Source organism: Oryzias melastigma, linkage group LG16 (genome assembly GCF_002922805.2).
Source record: "Oryzias melastigma strain HK-1 linkage group LG16, ASM292280v2, whole genome shotgun sequence".
Taxonomy (NCBI): domain Eukaryota; kingdom Metazoa; phylum Chordata; class Actinopteri; order Beloniformes; family Adrianichthyidae; genus Oryzias; species Oryzias melastigma.
The window spans coordinates 16047492-16066227 of record NC_050527.1 but is presented as its reverse complement, the minus strand read 5'-3'; the positions used below and the strand labels follow the sequence as shown (position 1 = coordinate 16066227).

At 36.2% G+C, this 18736-nt stretch overlaps 1 protein-coding gene across 3 annotated transcripts in view; it reads left to right on the top strand.

Annotated features, from left to right (window-relative positions):
• col14a1a (collagen, type XIV, alpha 1a) overlaps nucleotides 1-18736 on the top strand; it is a 130152-nt gene that overhangs the window by 106311 nt on the left and 5105 nt on the right. For all 3 annotated transcript variants that reach the window (XM_024267014.2, XM_024267015.2, XM_024267016.2), the window contains exons 40-47: nucleotides 3630-3683; nucleotides 9609-9662; nucleotides 9739-9810; nucleotides 12461-12496; nucleotides 13645-13711; nucleotides 14863-15054; nucleotides 16997-17074; nucleotides 17850-18005. In XM_024267014.2, the coding sequence (XP_024122782.1) occupies nucleotides 3630-3683; nucleotides 9609-9662; nucleotides 9739-9810; nucleotides 12461-12496; nucleotides 13645-13711; nucleotides 14863-15054; nucleotides 16997-17074; nucleotides 17850-18005 (709 nt within the window). The remainder of the gene's footprint in view (nucleotides 1-3629; nucleotides 3684-9608; nucleotides 9663-9738; nucleotides 9811-12460; nucleotides 12497-13644; nucleotides 13712-14862; nucleotides 15055-16996; nucleotides 17075-17849; nucleotides 18006-18736) is intronic.

Below are 18736 nucleotides of genomic sequence, written 5' to 3'. Positions count from 1 at the left end.
CTGGACTGAGTGTTCTTTAATCAAATCAATCCTGCGTTTTATTTGCAGCCTTGTAAAAAATTGATAAACCACATCAGGGGAAGATTTTTCATGAAAAGCTTCATTCTGTGCTGCTCATCTGTCAAATTTGCTGGTTTTCCTCACATGCTTCTGTCATTCTCTGTTAGCAGGTGTTATTCTTCTAGGAAGTAATTATAGAGTGCTCACGTGCAGCGCTTTTGTTCATTTCCTTTGCCCAGAGAAGCATATTGTTGAAGTGAGGATGTGGCACAAAGATTCACTTGAAAGTTGGAGAAAGGAGGATGTGTCAGTGGGGACCCCAAAAACACGGGCACAAAGCAATCTAATAAAATCGTTGGGATGTGAATAATTATTAGCAGCATCTCCGATATTGGGCAGTGAACCAGTGGAAGTAATAGTGAATTAATTTGATGGTTCCCTCCTAAGCAGTCTTGCACATCCGCAACAGGAAATCAAAGTTCTAATTTTCCAAAAGAATATACCGTCTTCACTACTTGAAGATGCAAAAAAGTGGCCAAAGTTTTTGCAGGATGAAGCTATGCTACACTCAAGTTCTATCTTTGTGTTTATGGGGTTTTCTCCTTTCAAGTGAAAAGATTTGAGAGTTGAACTGATTTAAAATGAGTCCCTGCTCAGCATCTAAAGTCTAAAGTGTGCTCTGTGTGATTTCCTCATATAACACTCAAGCTGCACCAACTAGTGTGCACTTATCACGTGGACAGCACTTGTGGACCCCTTACACAGTGCATGGAGTGTGGGGGGCCTAGAATAAATGCAAAATTCGTATGGCGTGCCTTCATCTCACATATTTTACATGTTGCATAGTCCACTATGACCCCACCCATATCCACCCATGAGGGCCTTTGTGACTAAAGCATAAACTTGCAGTTCACCACAGTTGTAACACAGTTTTTACTCCCCATTCACCAAAGACAGACATTCTGAGAACCAATCAGATGTGAAGTCATTTATTTCTGAGCTGACTGGGGTAAAGGACTGAACGCCTCTATTTTAAATAAACTGTTTTTGGGTGACATTTGGGGGATTCTGGTGCAAAGCCAAAAGGCAAACGAGGACAGCCAGTTCCAGTCAGTGCTTCCCTCTGTCAGTGGATAATGTCAGGTACATCAGTCTGCCGTCAGCACGCCGAGCTCTAACAGAAAAGGCAATTTCCTACAGTTTCCTTCAACCATGAGGTTGTAGAAATACTGTTATTTTTACTGTAAAAAAAGGCTAATAAAGAGAATTCATTTAAATTTTTAAAAACACTTTTTATTTTGTTTTAATACCATTAATTGATGCTCTATAGACATAAATCAGTGAATTCATTTAGTTGTAGTTTTGTTGGGGGAGCCATGGCGCCCCCTCCCATGAGATGAAGAGAGAAACTAAACCCAACAGAGATGCAACAAATCAGCGCAGCACTATCTGGCTCTCTTTGCCTCCACACTCCTATTAATAAAAGCTGGCAGTTCTGGCTTGTGCTGCACCGTGTTACTGACTAATAATGTACTTTGTCAGAAAGAGAATTATGAATGGCTGTGTGTGGTGCAGAGGGGAAACATGGGAGCCTCCAGAGCTCTTGTGTTATTTATGAGAGCAGCTCAAAAACATCACTTTCTTAACTCAGACTTTGTTTTTAGGAATAAAAGGTTTAAATTATGAATTGCTGACAAATGATCTGCCTCTGTAAAGACTTGCAGAATGTAAATTTCACTTACTGACAGTTTTTATTTGTCTGTGTGATTAACTATTGTGCAAAACATCTCTCAGAAACGACTATTTGTTTATGGTGTATTCCATTGAGTTGGAAATGGTTTGCTGTACTGGCACCAGTTCATATCCACCGGTAGCGTCTGTGTTTTGCACAGACTTTTTCTTCAGCTCTCAGAGTGAAATCAGCAAAGGAGAGTCCAGTTGTCGAGCAAGAATGAATATTAGCCGACATGTAAGCCATGGCACGTCATTAATCAGCTGAAGTCTTGTCCTCTGTGACCCTGATCTGTAATTTGGACAACCTTTACTAGTGTTAACTGTCCTGTTTTATGAGCCTTTCACCCAAGTGCAGAGATTAATCACGTTAACACTTAATCTATCGCCTTTCGGAACTGACAGTGTGCTCCGACCTGCAGGGAGGGGAATCAAAGGGAAATGAGGGGAAGAAGCAGGTTCAATCGCTGGAGTAAAGGATTGTTCCCTCTAGATCACATTTATGTCTTTCTCTGCACAGTTAAGGCTCTTGTTCTGACTTTTGATTAACTGTCTGTATACATATGTTTTTATTTAGAAAAAATCATCGTTTGGGACTGAAAGTTTATGGGCTTCCATTTAAGAAAAATAAACCACAAGAACTTTGTTGCTTTTTCTTGGAAATAGCTTTACCCAGACAAAAATAAAAAAAAACCAGGGACTGAAAAATTAACAGGACTGAAAAAAAACATTTGAACAATTTTAAACATAGAGTCTGTTTCATTATTCAAAACCTTTTAAATTAGGCTTTTGAAAGCAGACATGAATGAGAATTCTCACATTTCCAAATTTTACATTTGAAACTTAAAAAAAAAAGAATTGTATGTAATATTTCTCTTAACTATGAGGCTTAAATGACAAGTAAAATCCTTTTGTACTTGGTTGACAGGCAAACAAATATACATGTTCCAAAAACACTGAGCCATGGAGCATTTTTGAAACGATTTCATGACAAAAATACCAAATTTAAACACAATATGAGGGTTTTCCTAGGGATGGAAAAGATACAGATACGTATCAAAAAGTAGTACTGATAGTAACACCAGTACTATTTGAAAACCAAAGATATCTTGGTAAAAAAGTATTAAATTGATTAGAAGTAAAGAACCTATTTCTGTCAAACTTTGTCCGTTTCTCTTCCTGTTGTGTGTCTTCTGTTTTTGTCTTTTTATGTCCATTTGATGCAAACAAAAAGACGTCCAATCAAAAAGCAAGCTTTCTTCGACAAAGTCAATTACAATTCTCTGAAGGTGAACCACAGCAGGGATATGTGTTGTGTGCACTCAATATATGAAAACTTATTTTTGAAAGTACTTCCTGAATAAATTACATTTACACTTTTTTACCACAAAGAGCAAAACAGTTTAAAAGTCCCAAAATGCTGGTTTGGATGTTTGAATTAAGACACTCTGTGATTGTTGTTCAGATGATCCATGAATTCTGAAAGTCTTGGACAAGAATGTTTTATCCTTCTCAGAAACCAATGCAACAAAGAGACACTTTTTAGTGTCTGTCGCTGCAGTGATCACTATGTACCAGAGAGTTAAAAGATTCAGTAGGGGAAAGAATGTGTCTTAATAAAAGGGCATTTTTTTGGGTAATGCCAAATAAATAATACATAACTAGATGGTATTCATTATAGTAAAATAATTGGTTGAATCTTTTATGAATCAGTTTGTGGACCATCTTTTGTATTGAACCATTTAAGAAGAAAATACATTACTTTAGTTTTTGCCTTATTTAACATAAACTATTGGTGCTATTGGTTTATCTTTCTTTCCAACTATATTTGCTTTGTTTTATTGTTGATTTTTTTTTTTTTTTTTTTTTTATGTAACCATCTCTGTGTTTTTCTTTAGGGCGCTCCTGGGAGTCCTGGATCCCCGGGTAGAGACGGCCCTCTGGGTACCAGAGTAAGATGCAATGCTCTACTGTTCATGTCCTCTTTGCTTTGCTGCTTATGGAGTAATCAGAGGGAAAATATTATATTATTTACTCAACAATTTTATTTAAAGAAAAGTCGTCATTTGAAGTGAACAAAGATTTACAGTGACTTTGGCAACATTTTTAATCATATTTTTGAAATTGTATCAATAAATACAAATATACTCTAAGCTAGAAAGCAGGAGTTATAGATCGCTTTAAAATTATAATTCATAAGAAATATATATATTTTATTGAATGGTGTTACTGATGTTACTGTTTCTTTCCACAAGTTAAAAATCATCATCAATACTTGAAGAAAAGGCAAGAAAAAGGTTTAGAAATTTCACTGACCAAAAAGGCTTTTATTTTGTTAAAAATATATATATATATATTAAAGAAACACTTGAAATTTCTGTTTTAAAATGCCGTCTGTTTTTTTTTTTAAGTTATAAAAAAAGTGCAGTTTTAGTATTGTTTTCTTCAAATATAACGTTGCTATGGGAAAAATGTTGAACATTTCCACGTTGGAAGTCTCGGTTGAGGTTTTCCTGGTGAGCTTTGAGTTGGTATCCATCTGTATCGTGAAAAATCCTCCCGTCCATTCAAACATTTGTCTGAATTTGAGCCGACCAGACAGCTCCTCCGTCAGATTCCGGCTCCTGTCAGATCATCAATAACCTGCGCCGGTCCAGTATCTTTGGCAGAGGCGCATGGTTGTGCCATCAGACCACCTCAATGTGTTTTATATTACATACAATTTTTTAAGCCGTTGGATTGGGAACATGAGATATTCCAGGCCTCTTTGTGCTGTCTTCTTGGAACACCCTTCAACAGAGTGTCTGGATTCTCACGTGCTGTCTTTGGTTTTTGGTCTCTAACGTTGTTTGCACCTTGTGGTGAGTTTTGCACATTAGTTCTGGTGTATTTTAGAGTTCTGCTTTAGCCACTTGCTTATATTCCAGATGTTTTCTTAGTATCCCCCATCAATTTGTCCACTTCTCCTGTCCTTGCCATCTATGATGGATTTGCTCTGCAGCTGCAGGCTGAGGTACAGTTGAACTCTGCCTGTCGTGACTCCATTCTTCCAGTTTCAGGTTTGTAATCCACTGCATGTCAAAAAAACCGCATCATTTGCATAAACTCTGTCATTAGATGAAGGCTTAGTCAAATTAAAGAAACGTAAGAAAATAAGCCATCGCATTATCTTCATGCACAGCTGTGATTGTCTGTATGAATTATAGCTCATCATAAAACTGCAGGCTCCCTCCCTCGGCTGCTGTTAGCCGAGCTCTGCATAGGGTTTGAAAACAACATTCACAGTTGATGAGATTCCATTTGTGAAGCCTCCGTGATGCCAGATGGCTGCCGTTGGTGCTGACAGTAGTGGAGCTCACAATGCCCAGCTGAGCTCTAAACGCCGAAGCACAAAGGCAGCCAAAGGGTAGCGTCAGCAGGAGGCTGAAGAGAGTTCTGAACACATGAGTAACATGATACCAGAAAAGTTTCCTGGTGGACCGGCTCCCTGAGTGCAGGACGTCTCTGCAGATGATGCATCTGCTGTCTCTTGTTTGGCTCACAGCAGCTCCAGCGCTTATCCCATCAGTGGTGCCGTCTTTCATGGTTGTCATGAGGTTTCGTTCAGGAGGAGGTCTGCTGGATGAAGCTTCTTCTTAGTATGTTGGACAGAAGTGGACTTCACTTGCTCTTCATGAAGAACGAATAATTCTATAGTAATACTTATTTGTTTATGGGGAAAAAAGCTTTTATTTTGATAGTCAAACAGACTACTGATGGTTTGTACTTGCTTCCCAAGTGATCATTTAAATTAAGATTTCCAAACAGTTGCAAAAACACAACTGTGCTGCTCAGTTTCTGTCATATTCTTTTTTTTAATTCAATTTTCACCAAACTGAACAGAGAAACAACAAAAAAACAAAATGTAACTCCACTCATTGTGTCCTAGCTAAATTAATTTGTTTTATACAAATAAGCATTTAACTGTATGTGCAAACTAAAGAGAAGTTTTAATGTGAACGCTATAAAACATTGCTGTATGCAAATGTATTAGAGAGATAAGTGACAGGCTTGACAGGGTAAATGTTAACATTTACATATATATAAGTATTTCTGCTGTTTTTGCTATTATTGTTATCCACTACATGTGCTATATAGCATATACTTAAATAAAATAAATAAATACATTAAATAAATAAATAAATAAAAGTGTAAATATATTGTATTTTGTGCATTTTTCTTTTTAATAATTGCCATCTTGTGTTTTTTTTTTAACTTTTGGTCAAAGTTTTTTTTTCTATTTTTTAATCTTTTTTTCCCCCCCATTTTCACAAAATACATACATTACATGTGAAAAGAGAACAGTTAGATGGTTTTGATTCTAAATTTGCAGGCAGAAATTGCTTTAGGGGTTGGACATAACTTGGGTGGGTGTGTGTGGGGGTTCTGTAGTTTTTAGTTCCTTATTGAACGAAGTTTCAGCAGAGACTTGTCGTCAGGGGAGGCAGGTGAGCCAGTGCCTCACCAGTAAGCATCTTTGCATTGTGAGCAACTAATAAAATACAATAAGAAAAGTCAAATAATCTGCTATGTAAATCCAACCTCAAATGTTTGATTTTTAATCATTTTCATACATAAAATCTCTATCTTTTATGTATTTCCTGGAGGCTGTAAGGTGATGTAGGATAAGATCTGCTTCACAGCAGTTTGCTCAATCTTGTGCTAACTGGGTTGATTGTGTGTATTTTGTGTACTCAGTGTGTGCTTATTATATAATGCTTTATTAATTTTTTTACATCCTTGTCATTTGTTACACATCCTCACTTTCCATTTATTAGTAAATGTATTCACATTAATCTGTAACTTATATGGCATCGGATCATCTGGCCATAAAGATGCACTGAAAAGACAAAAGGTGAGGCAGGAAGGAAAACAATTGTGTTTTTGGAGATGTTATTTAAGAAAAATAAACTATATATTTTTTTAACTTTTAATGTTGCAAAAAATTTAAAAGCAGAAGGAAATCACTTAATACTTTTTGGAGTAATCTCAGGTGATTCGATTGGATTTAGTGTAAAATGTTTTATTGATACCAAAAAAGAAAAAAATTATAAAAATGTATAAGAATTCAAAAATGTTATTTATTTGTATTCAAACATATAATTTTTATTACGTTTCACAAGAATATTTGCTTATTTTTCACCTCACTTAAATTCAAAAGTAAAAATACTAGAAAGTTTCCACTTTTGACTGTTTTTTTTTTGTGCTAAATGTTTGATGAAAAAAGGCGGGGGGATTTCATGTCTGTGTACCATAAAGTTCAACGCTAGTCTGTTATTTTTATTTTATTAAATGTTTTCTCTACAAAAATAATGGATGTGATATAATTAAAAAAATGGTCTTGAAGTTGGACTTCCAATTAAAACTGGAAGCGATGAATAATGGATGATTAGATCCTGTTAATTATAACCAATTATTCACTGATTAACTCTTTTTTGTGGGGTCCAGCAGTTTTTAGAGTCTATCTGGCAACACTGAAAAGGACGCGCAAAAAGATTTTTCAAATATAGTGTAAAGAAACAAGTAACAGATGGTTGTTGCATTTACCCTATATGCTCAGACAGTTTTAAATTGATCAAAAGCAGAGAAAAATTCATATATATATATATTAGAGCTGTCAGGTGATTACATTTTTAATCGCAATTAATCGCATTTCCTGAGTTAACTCGCGATTAATCACAAATTAATATGTGACCTTTTTTTAGGAAACAAAATGTGTGCTTCGTGGAATTTAGCAGTTCTACCTTGAATTATGAAAACAAGAATGGCAAAATTAATAGTTTTCATCAGAAATACTTTATTTTGTAACATTGTATTGAGATAAACTTTCTTAACAATTAAAGGCTGTAACATAAAATCCCTAACAAAAGCCCAAGTACAAGTGAAGGGCATTTTAAATTCAAAACTTCAATCAACGTTCAGTAAAATAAAATAAAAAAACATCAAAAAGAAAATTTCCATAACACTTTCATGTTCATTTTTTGTCAGGACCAAATCTTTTCCTCCTCTGCTGAACTGCAGTAATAAATGAAATAGAGATTTATCATTTCTTATGAACTTTTGTTTTTTAAAACATTAAAGACTGAGAAAAGCGGGATACACTGTGAACGTATGAGAAAATCCGCGATTAATGCGTCAAAAAAATTGTCGGCATCAAGCCCATGTCAGATTAACGCGTTTTTAACGCGACCAATCTGACAGCCCTAATATATATATATATATATATATATATACTGTTACAATTTATCAGTGATGCAATTCCTGCAAACAGCCTTGATTGGGCAGCTACATTAAAACAGTATCAGTTTGAAATGAAGATTCAAGCTGTCCTATACATTGTCTGGTGGGAACACACTAAACAGAGATAATAGATTGCCTCTATTAATTGAAAAACTATTTCTTTTGAGTTCCACACTATATAAATTGTTTTATAAAATATACATAAGCCAAAGAAAACTTGGCCGAAGAAAAAGGCAAGTCTAGCTAAAAGTGTGCTGCAGCAGCCGCATAGATCAGCTGAAACAACACAACTTGTCCTCTGAGAATTGTATTTGTTCGTCTCACTATGAGATGGATCAAGAAAAGCTATTAATCTTAATACTGTCATCGGCTTTTATTACTTTTTTTTTTTTATCAAGACCAAATAGAGTAAAACCAGTTTCTCTCTTTCAAAATTAGATTTTTTAATGCATTCTCTTTTATTGTTCCTTCTAGGGATAAAGTAACTTGTGAATTTGTAATTATTGGAAAGATCTGCTTTTTAATTAATTGATTGAGAAAGTCTCTCTTCTGCTTATGCATATTCGGACATGCAGACAAAACTACAATCAGGTTCACTTTTAACCACTTATTACTGTAGCTGCACTAATTTTAAAATCTGACAGCTGAGAGATCATTTTAATGAGGTTCTTTTCTGTCTGAGAAGGCTGTCATGTTTACTTTGATCCAAAACATAAATATTATCTTAGGTAATTAACATTTGATAAGGTGGAAAATAAGCTGTATCTCCTTGGTGTTACATTAAATATACTTTTAATTTCCAAATATGAAACATAAAATGGTTTGCATTCAGTGTTGAACATTAAACTTTAAGACCGACTTCATGAAAGTTGTGTTTTTGGTATTTTAAACATGTTGTTGTGGCAACTCAGAAGCAAATTCTGATAAGGTACTGCCACTATGCAGAAACTAAGTCCTAGAAAACAACTGTTTTTTTGTTTGTTTTGGGTTTTTTTGCCAAAATAATCAGATCATAATTGAAGGACATTTTTGTAATAGATCAAAAGACGATCATATATTTAGTTTGGAGTTTTAATAGTGTATAAATAGTGCTGTTGCTCACATAGATTCTCTCTGTAAAGGATTAGCAGGAACAGGAGGATCATATAAAGTTAATTTTCTTACTTATCTAGAAAATAAAAAACTCCTGAGTGAAAGTTTATAGTTTACTTATACTCATAAATGTCTCACCAATAAAGCTATCGTAACGTTTTTAAACATTGTGTTAATATACGGCAGATAAACACACTTGCCCTGCAACAAACATGCTAGGTCATACCAACAGTTTCAAACCATTTTTTTTAAATTTATATCAAAGCTACATGCTGTCTCTGAGGTCATTTTTATTTTTCTCACCTTAAAAAATGCACTTATTTGTGTTCTAAAAATCCCATGTTCCTCAGTTATGAGGATCTTATGTTCTTAAGCTAAAACATTGTTTAGTCATTATTTACCATTGTTATTCTCGCCCCTATTACAAATAAAAAAAAAAGAAAGAACCTTTTTCCTTAAATTATATACAGTACATGACCTGCTGGATGTTCTATATTCTCTTTCAGGGTCCACCTGGTAACACCGGACCACAAGGGCGACAAGGAGCTCCAGGGCCTGTTGTACGTCTGTTTTTATTTTGTAAAACCGTCCCCCAAATTCTGTTAAGAACAGTTTGCTAAAGCTGTCTTCTTCCAGGGAACCCCTGGGGCTCCTGGAGCTCCAGGACCAGGTGGATCAACGGGACCGCAAGGAGATCAAGGACTTCCAGTGAGTGAAAACACTTAGCTTGTCATTTGTAACTCATCTAAAGGCCATGCTTTGAGGCAAATGCATTTTATTTAGTATAAAGCTGTGCAGTAAGGGTTACGGAGCTGGATGAAGCACTAAACCTGCGACTGCAGAGCCACATGTGGCTCTTTTACTCATCCACTGTTGCTCCCTGGTTAAAAAAAAAAATATAGATTTTTAAAATAGCAACTCTAAAGTAAAAAAAAGTAAAACTAACTCAAACTTTATTAAAACTATGTGACACAGGGTGTCTTTTATTTTGAAAGGAAGTCATGTGAACCTCTGTCAAAAGTTACAAACTATCACATATTTAGTAGAAAAAAAAGGAAATTTTCTCTTTGTTTGTGTTTTATTTCTAAAAAAAAAAAACAAGAGAAAACCACAGTTGACAGCTACATTCTCTGTAGATTTATTTTGTAACTCAGACACTAGCAATAAATAAAGCAAAATGTAGAGATTTTCCAAATTGGAATCCATCTTAGATGCTTAAAAAAATGGTTTCCTTAAAGTTTTAGGTTCTGAGCATTTATTGCAAACCTGTTACTAAAAATTCTTCCATAAAAATGTTTAATCAAAGTCTAAGAACTGACTTTTAAGACTGGGATTCTAAAAATAAATTAAGCTCCATTTTCTTTTATTTGAACAAAATTGCTTTTTTGTTTTTAATTATTTATTTCTTTAAACTAATCATTTTCATTGTAAATTGCTGTAGTTCTTCTGTCAAAAATCAGCCCAAAACTGGATTTTGAGGTTCATTTTAGTAAAAACAATCTCAATTCAATTCACTTTCCTAACACAGATTCATGAATCAGATTGTCTCAAAGAACGGCTCTGAAACAAACAATAAAACAAACAATTCCATACAAAATCTTTGTCATTCCGTTCAGTCCAAATCATTGCAGTGAGGTCAGATTGCTCTGCATGATTTATAACACTGACCTGTTTAATTAGTCACAACTGCCCTTATGAGTGGATCTGGGCTGTCTGTGGGTGAAAAATGGGCAAACCTGTTCAAGACACATACGGGGTTACACTGAGGGTGTAGTCTCCTGCTGTGATAGTGGAGAGGAAAAGTTCCTCTTAGTTGAAGATCAGGAAGAAACCTTCAAAACCAGACCTAGAAAGAGGAGCCATCTCTGGAAAAACTGATGAAAGATTGATTAGTTACTACACAATTTTCATGACAAATGGTCACTGAATAATTACTATTAACAAATAACAGTTTTAGCTAAACCTCAACTCCAAATGCTCCATGAGTCAGATTTAGTTTATCTCTTCATAAGAGGAACTAGTGCAGAAAAGCAAAGACGAGGATGCTGAAGAAAAGATGCTGAGGTTCAAACTCTATCGCTAACAGGAAGAGATGATGCGGCGGTGCTGGTGACAGCTAATCTATTCTTGGATCATCTCTGCAGGCCAGAGGCGAGTTAGGCTCGGTGATAAATCACCAACTCCCTCCCTAGTGCACGCACAAACATACACCCACACAAAACACAGTACTAGAGACCACACCTGCCTCAACTCCGAGACAAAGAAAACAGCATCCTTCTGTTCATAAAGACGCACAGATCCCAAATTCTCTTCTTGTTTTGCTTCAAGGAACCTTTTGACAGCAGTCCATGTAAACACCTTTCCTCCTGAAATGTCTGTTTTTTTTATTGAAAGTCTGTTTTTGATTTTTAGATTTTTAAAATGTATTAATCTTGATAGTGAGCCGTTATGTGCTCGCCAGTTATGAAATATTAAAAAAAAAAGCAGCAATCCTCCTGGGACTGCTTCATCTGTCCTCATTTGAATTTCCAGAGTGAAGTCATTGTGAGAGTTCTTCCCTCTGCAGATGAGCTGGAACACTTGGAATCCAAAAGTAGATAGTCTGCACTTTTTGACCATATTTTACTCTTGCAAGGGATGATGGGAAGATAGTTTTATCTGAATTCTGTGCCTGTTAAACTTTGATTCCTCTGTTGATTTGGATTTTCCAGGTTATCTTGGTAAGAAAGCAGACTTTTACATGACCAGGAAGACTTGTGTTCATAGATTTCCAAATCATGACTTATTTTTTTTTTAGATTTGAACTTGAGCTCGGTGGCTGTGGTGAATGTTGGCCGGCCTTTTAAAGCACATCCCCTGTATAAAGTCTGAGGCCTTTTCCTCATCTGTATCCCTCTCCGCTCATTAATCCGCTCTCGCACGGAGACTCAGCCAGTCAGTCGGTGGTCAAGGACATGTCTTCCCAAGATAAACAAGTCTTTGTTCAAAGGCTTTTGAATAAAGTTATTACAGAGGATATTTATTATAACTGCACATAGTTCTGTGGCCGTGGCATGTTTGTCTTCGGTGTGCCTCCGGATTACAGTGTGTTACTCTGTGATACGCACAGTGTTGGCATGTTTTTGAAAGTGTGTTGTGAGCAGATATGAATCCCTTTGGTTGATCGTGTTGACAAAAGCAAGAAAAAAAAAAGAATTCCATCCAAACCAAAGATGTTCCTGTGTTTGTGAGCTTCGGGGCTCAGCTGAGCATTAAATTTGGGATGCAAAAAGAGGAACGGCGGGTAGTGTTTGGCTGTGGGAATAACCCTCCTTCACCATGTATTCTCCTCTTTTTATTTCTTTATTTTATTTTGCAGGGTTCTGCTGGTACCAAAGGCGATAAGGGGGAGAGGGTAAGTCATTCCATGCTGCTGTTGGAGAAAATCACATTTGAATGCCCTGTTCTGCAGCTGTCTTTTTTTCAAAAGCAGAACACCTGCATTACTTACCTTTACTTCATACTTTGTTTTGAATAAATTACATTTTCCTCCAGAGTAGTCAGTCCAGATTGTTTGTTTTGTGAACAAATGCTCACCATATTTCACAGTTTTCTTGCTGTTTTGCTCTCAATTTCTCGCTGTATCTCTCCACTTTACTTTGCTGAATTGGATTTTTACTTACAGGGTGTGTTGTGACAGGAGTGCCTGACCGTGTTTTTCCTCACCATTTTTCTTGTGATGGCTGCAGTTGTCAGATTCTTTTCTGAACAATTTAAAACTGACTTTTATTTGGAGAATACATTATTCCTAATTTATTATCATTTTATCTGACCTAAACTAGTGTGATAAATATAAATTAAAGGCCTAATTTGATTAAAATTGTGTTTTTGGTATTTTTTAATATGTTTATCTAGCATTTTTCTCATGATGGAGAATTTATACAAAGAAAATTAATCTTAAAATAACATAATAACAACCTGTGCAACTTCAGATATTTAAATTTTGCTGTCTAAATCACGCAGCTACCAGAGCTTTGCGCCACACTCATCGCTCAAATGCCGCCACAGGACTTCCGATCGCCTCAATTCACGTCTGTTCCATTAACTTCACATTGAAACTGACCGCCTCCGCCGCGCGAATCGCGTTCGGAGTGAATGCACCTTTAGCTTGGGGTTGTGAGGGGCAGTAAGTTAGCGAGAGAGATTGTAAACAAAGGAATGATGGGAAATGAAGGAAAACTTACTTTGCTGCGTCAACAGTCCTGCCCACAACTAAGAGGCGAATTTCCAATTAACTATTGCCGTTCTACAGAAACTATGACCTAGAAAACGACACAGGTTTGTTGATTTTAGCAAAAAAAAATTAAAAACCACTGAGGACACTTTAAAAATTGATCAAAAGGCGATCAGAGTGGAACTTTAAAGCTATTTTTGGAAGAAAAAAAAAAAACAGTAAATATAAAGTAAAAAGAAAGCAGACCAAATCCCTCCATATCTGGAGAAGTCTACAGTTGCCTAAACAGGAAACCGTTTCAGTCTGTTATTTTTGTTTTTGCTCTGCAGGGTGATGTTCAGTCCCAAGCTGCAGTGAGAGCTATAGCACGGCAAGTGTGTGAGCAGATCATCCAGAGTGAGTAATCAATAGCTTTTTGCACAAGTATTCTTGAACTGCGCCTCCTTTGTCTCAAATATCGGCTTTACTCTTTCTTCATCTCATCTGAATTGAGGCTACAAGTTTTTAAAGATCCTCTTTAAACTTTTACATCCTCTGCTTAGACAACTCTCCCTTTCTTTAATGAGCTTTTAAAATATTTTATTGCTAATTTATCAAAAGTACACACGTCTTTTTCCCCATTTTAATGCCATGAAAGATCCTCCACAGCGACGCTGAGTACAGAAAAATGAGTCTCATAAAGCGGACTGGAAGTCAAAGCATTGAAAAGATTCATTTATTCAAAGCAGGTTTTTGAACTCATCACAGCTATTGACGGATAAACGCAGCCATGGCTTTGTTTTGTTTCGTCCATAGACATAATTCTGAACATAGATAAACAATTAACGTTTTTATTACACTGACTGGAAATAGACGTGCAGCCTCCGCCAGCAGGAAACTAATTTAAATATATTGATGAAATTTAATCCAATCAACCATTTGACCTTGACAATATTTGGCAGCATCTAAATTGCTCATCTTGTTTGTTTGCAGACAGTTCAGTTTTTTCCAACTACTCATCGTAAATTGGTTTGCTGTATGTTGTTTACCCGATTCTTATGTCAGACGCATTTCTGTGGAGTCCAAAAACTGCAGTCATTTTAACAATTAAGCACGACAGATTTAAAGAGCATTTTTTTTAAGAAATAAACTTTAGCCTTTATTTGACCAAAGTGATCCACAGACTGTATGAGAATGATTTAACTTAATTTTTCGTCCATCTTCTTTTGCTAATACTTAAGAGATCAGCAGTGAATTCACTTTATTTTCATGGGGCGGCATTTATTCATCATTTCCATATTAATACCTCTACAACCCCAGAGCAGCTTCAGTGGAGCCATTGAGGTCAAAGGTCTTGCTCAAGGGCACCACTGCTGACACAGAATCCCTATTCTGAAATGTGAACCAGCAACCCTTTAGCATGAGGTCCATTTTGTCTGAATTTAGCTGCATTTAGTTAATTTATAGTATGTTTTATTCAACCTTTAAAGATATATTGTGTTTTTATTAAATGTTGTATGAAGATATTTTTTAATAAAATATTTACCCTCCTTCCTCTCCTCTTGCAGGTCATTTGTCTCGCTATAATTCAATCTTGAACCAGATCCCGCTCCATTCATCAACGTCAGTCCGAACAATACCAGGCCCGCCCGGAGAGCCGGGGAGCAAAGGCCCCCCGGGTCCTCAGGGAGAGCAAGGTCCTCCTGGTAGACCTGGCTTTCCTGGTGCCAATGGGCAGAATGGTCGACCAGGGGACAGAGGTAAGACAAGACCATCACTAAAGGCATGTTCATGAGTAGAATGTTTTTATCCAGAAGATTTTAAGAAAAAATAGTGTCAGGCCTGTAAATATTAGTGTTGAATGGCAGAAAAATCCTCAACAATTCCCTCTAAATGCTGTCAAAGCAAAGTCCAATGTCTGAGCTAAGACTTAGTTGGTCCAATAAACAGTGTGAACTCACTTTAATAGATGCTGCTTGCTAATCATTGCATCTTTAACAACCTAGAGGACACATTTACATTTTAGGGGGTCCAGACTAGTGGTCTCCAACCCCAGGTGGGAGCCTTCTACCGGTTAGTGGGACAGTTGGTACTGGGCTGCAGAAAAAAAAAAAGCATGATGTAATTTTTTCTGTTTTATTTATAATCTGATCCTGAAGAAAATTTTATTTTGGAAAACTATTGGATTCTCCCCTCACATCCGACATATTCTTGAAGCATGTCAAGATTTTTTTTCTAAAAATGCTGGTTGTCCAAATTCAGTTATAATAAATAGGCACCTGTTTATCAATAAAACGAATGTGCTCATATCTGGACAGCATTCTTTTTAGAAACTGCATCTTGAAAATGATTGTTTCTACATTTATAAGTTTCCAATCACCCCAAATACTCAATGGAAATTAGAAAAGCATGCCATTTAGAAGTGTAGTTCCTGGGAGATAAATACTAACAACACAATATAAAGAAACCAATAGATATGTCACATCTGATTAGAAAAATCTTAGCTTTTTGCTGCATTTTGTGGTCCTGTTCCCACACTGGTGAAACAAAGCTCCAGTTTAGGTCAGACAACAGCAGCTTTAAGATCTATGAGGTCATTTCTCTGCAACAAGGGCTTGGGAGGACAAACGGGCTGCACGAGGATCTGTCTTCATCGCTAAAACATGCAGCCCACACAAAAGAAGCTCAAACTGAAACGAGCTGCACCAACCCAGAGGCCAAGAAGAGCCAAAGACAGCACAATGTCTGCTAGGACGTGTCCAGCCCTGACTGCATCCACCTCAGTGGTTTCCACTAAAGCTCCAATTCAAATACACACATGCAAACACCCTTTACAGTTTTAAGGGTCGGAATGAACCAAACGCCTGTTAAGGGTGGTGTTTGATTAATCAATTCCAGCTCACACAAAAAAACTTCTGTTTTTATCAGCTTTAGAGATTTTCAATCTTCTATATATTTTCTATTGTTTTGGTGACACACTGTACACAGTTAAGACGGTCATAAAAGCAGCGAGACAGAAAATCCAGCTATCAGTTTAAGTGTTTATCTCACATTAAAATGCATGGAAAATATTTCATGACATCATTCAAACAGCTGAGCAGCACAAAAAAATACTCTGCCAATGCTTTAAAAAAACATTTACAGTTAACTGTGAGACTGAAGGATTTTAAAGGTACTTAAATTCTTATCCTGTAATAAAATTGCCAATAAATGTCTGTCTAAAGCCTGGAAAAATGAATGTTTACGAGTGAGGATCCCTAAACTGACCTCACAACACTTGAGTCTTGTGATTGATTCCACAGAATAATTTATGTCCACAGTCAGCCCCATCTTTATAATAAAGCAGAACCAAAATATGGTGTAAATATTGGCTTTTCTGTTGAGGTAGAGCTTTTTAAATTCTTCTGGAAGTCAAAAGATGCTAGATTTATATATATAATGTAATACTGAATGAAAAGATAACCATTACATTGTTAAAATCTCAATTTTTAGGTTTTGTTTTAAAGGATTTTTGGAAAAATTAACCTAAATCCCCCAAAAAACTAATCAAGCAAACTTAAAAACAAGCTGTGACACTCGAGTCATCATTTACTGTCCACACATGTATTATAGTAAATGTTTGTGCAACCATAGGAGCAACAAATAGGGGAAATTCTTTTTTTTTTCTTTATCTTGTAACTAATGGTATTTTTCTATTTTCAGGGCTGCCGGGCTCAAAGGGAGACAGGGGCAGTCCAGGCATCGGGAGTCCTGGACCTCGAGGACCACCCGGTCCTCCTGGTAAGATCCATCAAAGTGTTCAGAATCTGAACTTGCAAAAATCCCTACATAAAAGCCAAAAGTGACATTTCCTTCAGTTCTTGAGCTCCAATTCCGTCTGAATATTTATTTTTCTGGTTTGCCCTCCATTTTTGTACTCAACCTACCGTTTGTTCGTTGATTTTTATCAGTTTAAATGAAAAAAAAAAGAAAAAAAGAAAAATATTTAAATTGTTGCTTTGGTGAAATTAAATAGCCCAGAAGCTGAATACATGGTTGGTGGGATATGAGTTATTTGCTCTGACTGCCATCAATTTTCTCAAAACATACAAACAGAACCTAAAAACATTCAATGGTCAGCAAATGCAAAAAGAAGGAGAAAACTTGGATGCGTGAAGAATGAAGTCTTTGTCCTTATTCATATATATTATGGGATGATCGTTCTAGCTCTTGGCAAAGCCAGCTAACCTCAGAATACTGATTTCATATTTTTATTGGGGTGAGTCCTGCTGGAGCCGTTAATCCTTTAAAAACATTCAACAGTGTTTTTAGCTAAGAGCTCTGCTCTCCTGCCTCTGGAGATCTGCTATCAACTCGCTCATAGAGGACAAGCAAAGCTCATGTTTAACGCCCCCAGTGGAGAGAAAGATTCAAGGGGCGATCATTCAATGACCTTTCTGGGGTATTTTTGCTCCTCTTCATCCATTTTTCTTTAATAATATCTTCTCACCTTGTGTCAAACCGCTGGAGTTGTTAGTGGAACTCAGAATTCTTGTAATGTTTCCTGTGACTTCAGGGTCGCCAGGTGAGGGTCGGACCGGCAGTCAAGGTCCACCTGGTCGGCCAGGTAACCCGGGAGCAGCAGGTAGGCCGGGAACTCCTGGAGCCACAGGACCAACCGGTCCACCAGGATACTGTGACCAGAACTCCTGTCTTGGATACAATGTGGGAGGTGAGCATCTACTCTATAAAAAGGCTTAACATTTCATTTTATTTATAGCTTTCATAAGCAAACTATTCTTAAAGTTCTTTTAGAACTTATTTTATTTTAGGTCTTAAACTCACAGATTTTTATTATCATTAAAGATGATCAAAATTAATCAAAATATTAGAGTTTAAGGAGAAAAGTAAAATGTTATCAATTGGGGTTTAATGGGAAATTAGATCAAATAAATCTGGTGGTGATTGGACAAAAAGGAGTTCTTCCTGATTCAATTTCAGGTGGCTACAAAGTTGATTAATGCTATACGCTTTCTATGGTGCACATTTTACTAAGTGAAAGACATTAAACAGGAATTAACTGGAAAGCGGTGCTGAAGCAGATAAAGCTGACTCGTGAGACTGCATAATAATACCTTGTGTCATTCTGCATTTATTAAGTCATAAATGTGTTATTTTAAGTCACAACAAAAGGAGTTATTGATGCAGAAACAGAAATAGTTTAGGATCTGACAGCTAAGGCTGAATACAATCTAGAATAAAATAGTTTATTTATATTTTATTTCTTTACAAATCTAAGTTAAGCAGAACTTGCACAGTTAATATGGAGAGTAAATAGCAACCTGCAACTAACTTTTGTTTTTTTTTTTTTGTTTTTTTAATGTCTCGTGTTTTTATTGTTTTAAAACTACATGAAATGCAAAAACAAGCTGAAAGATGTCATTCTCTTCAGTTTGTTTAAAA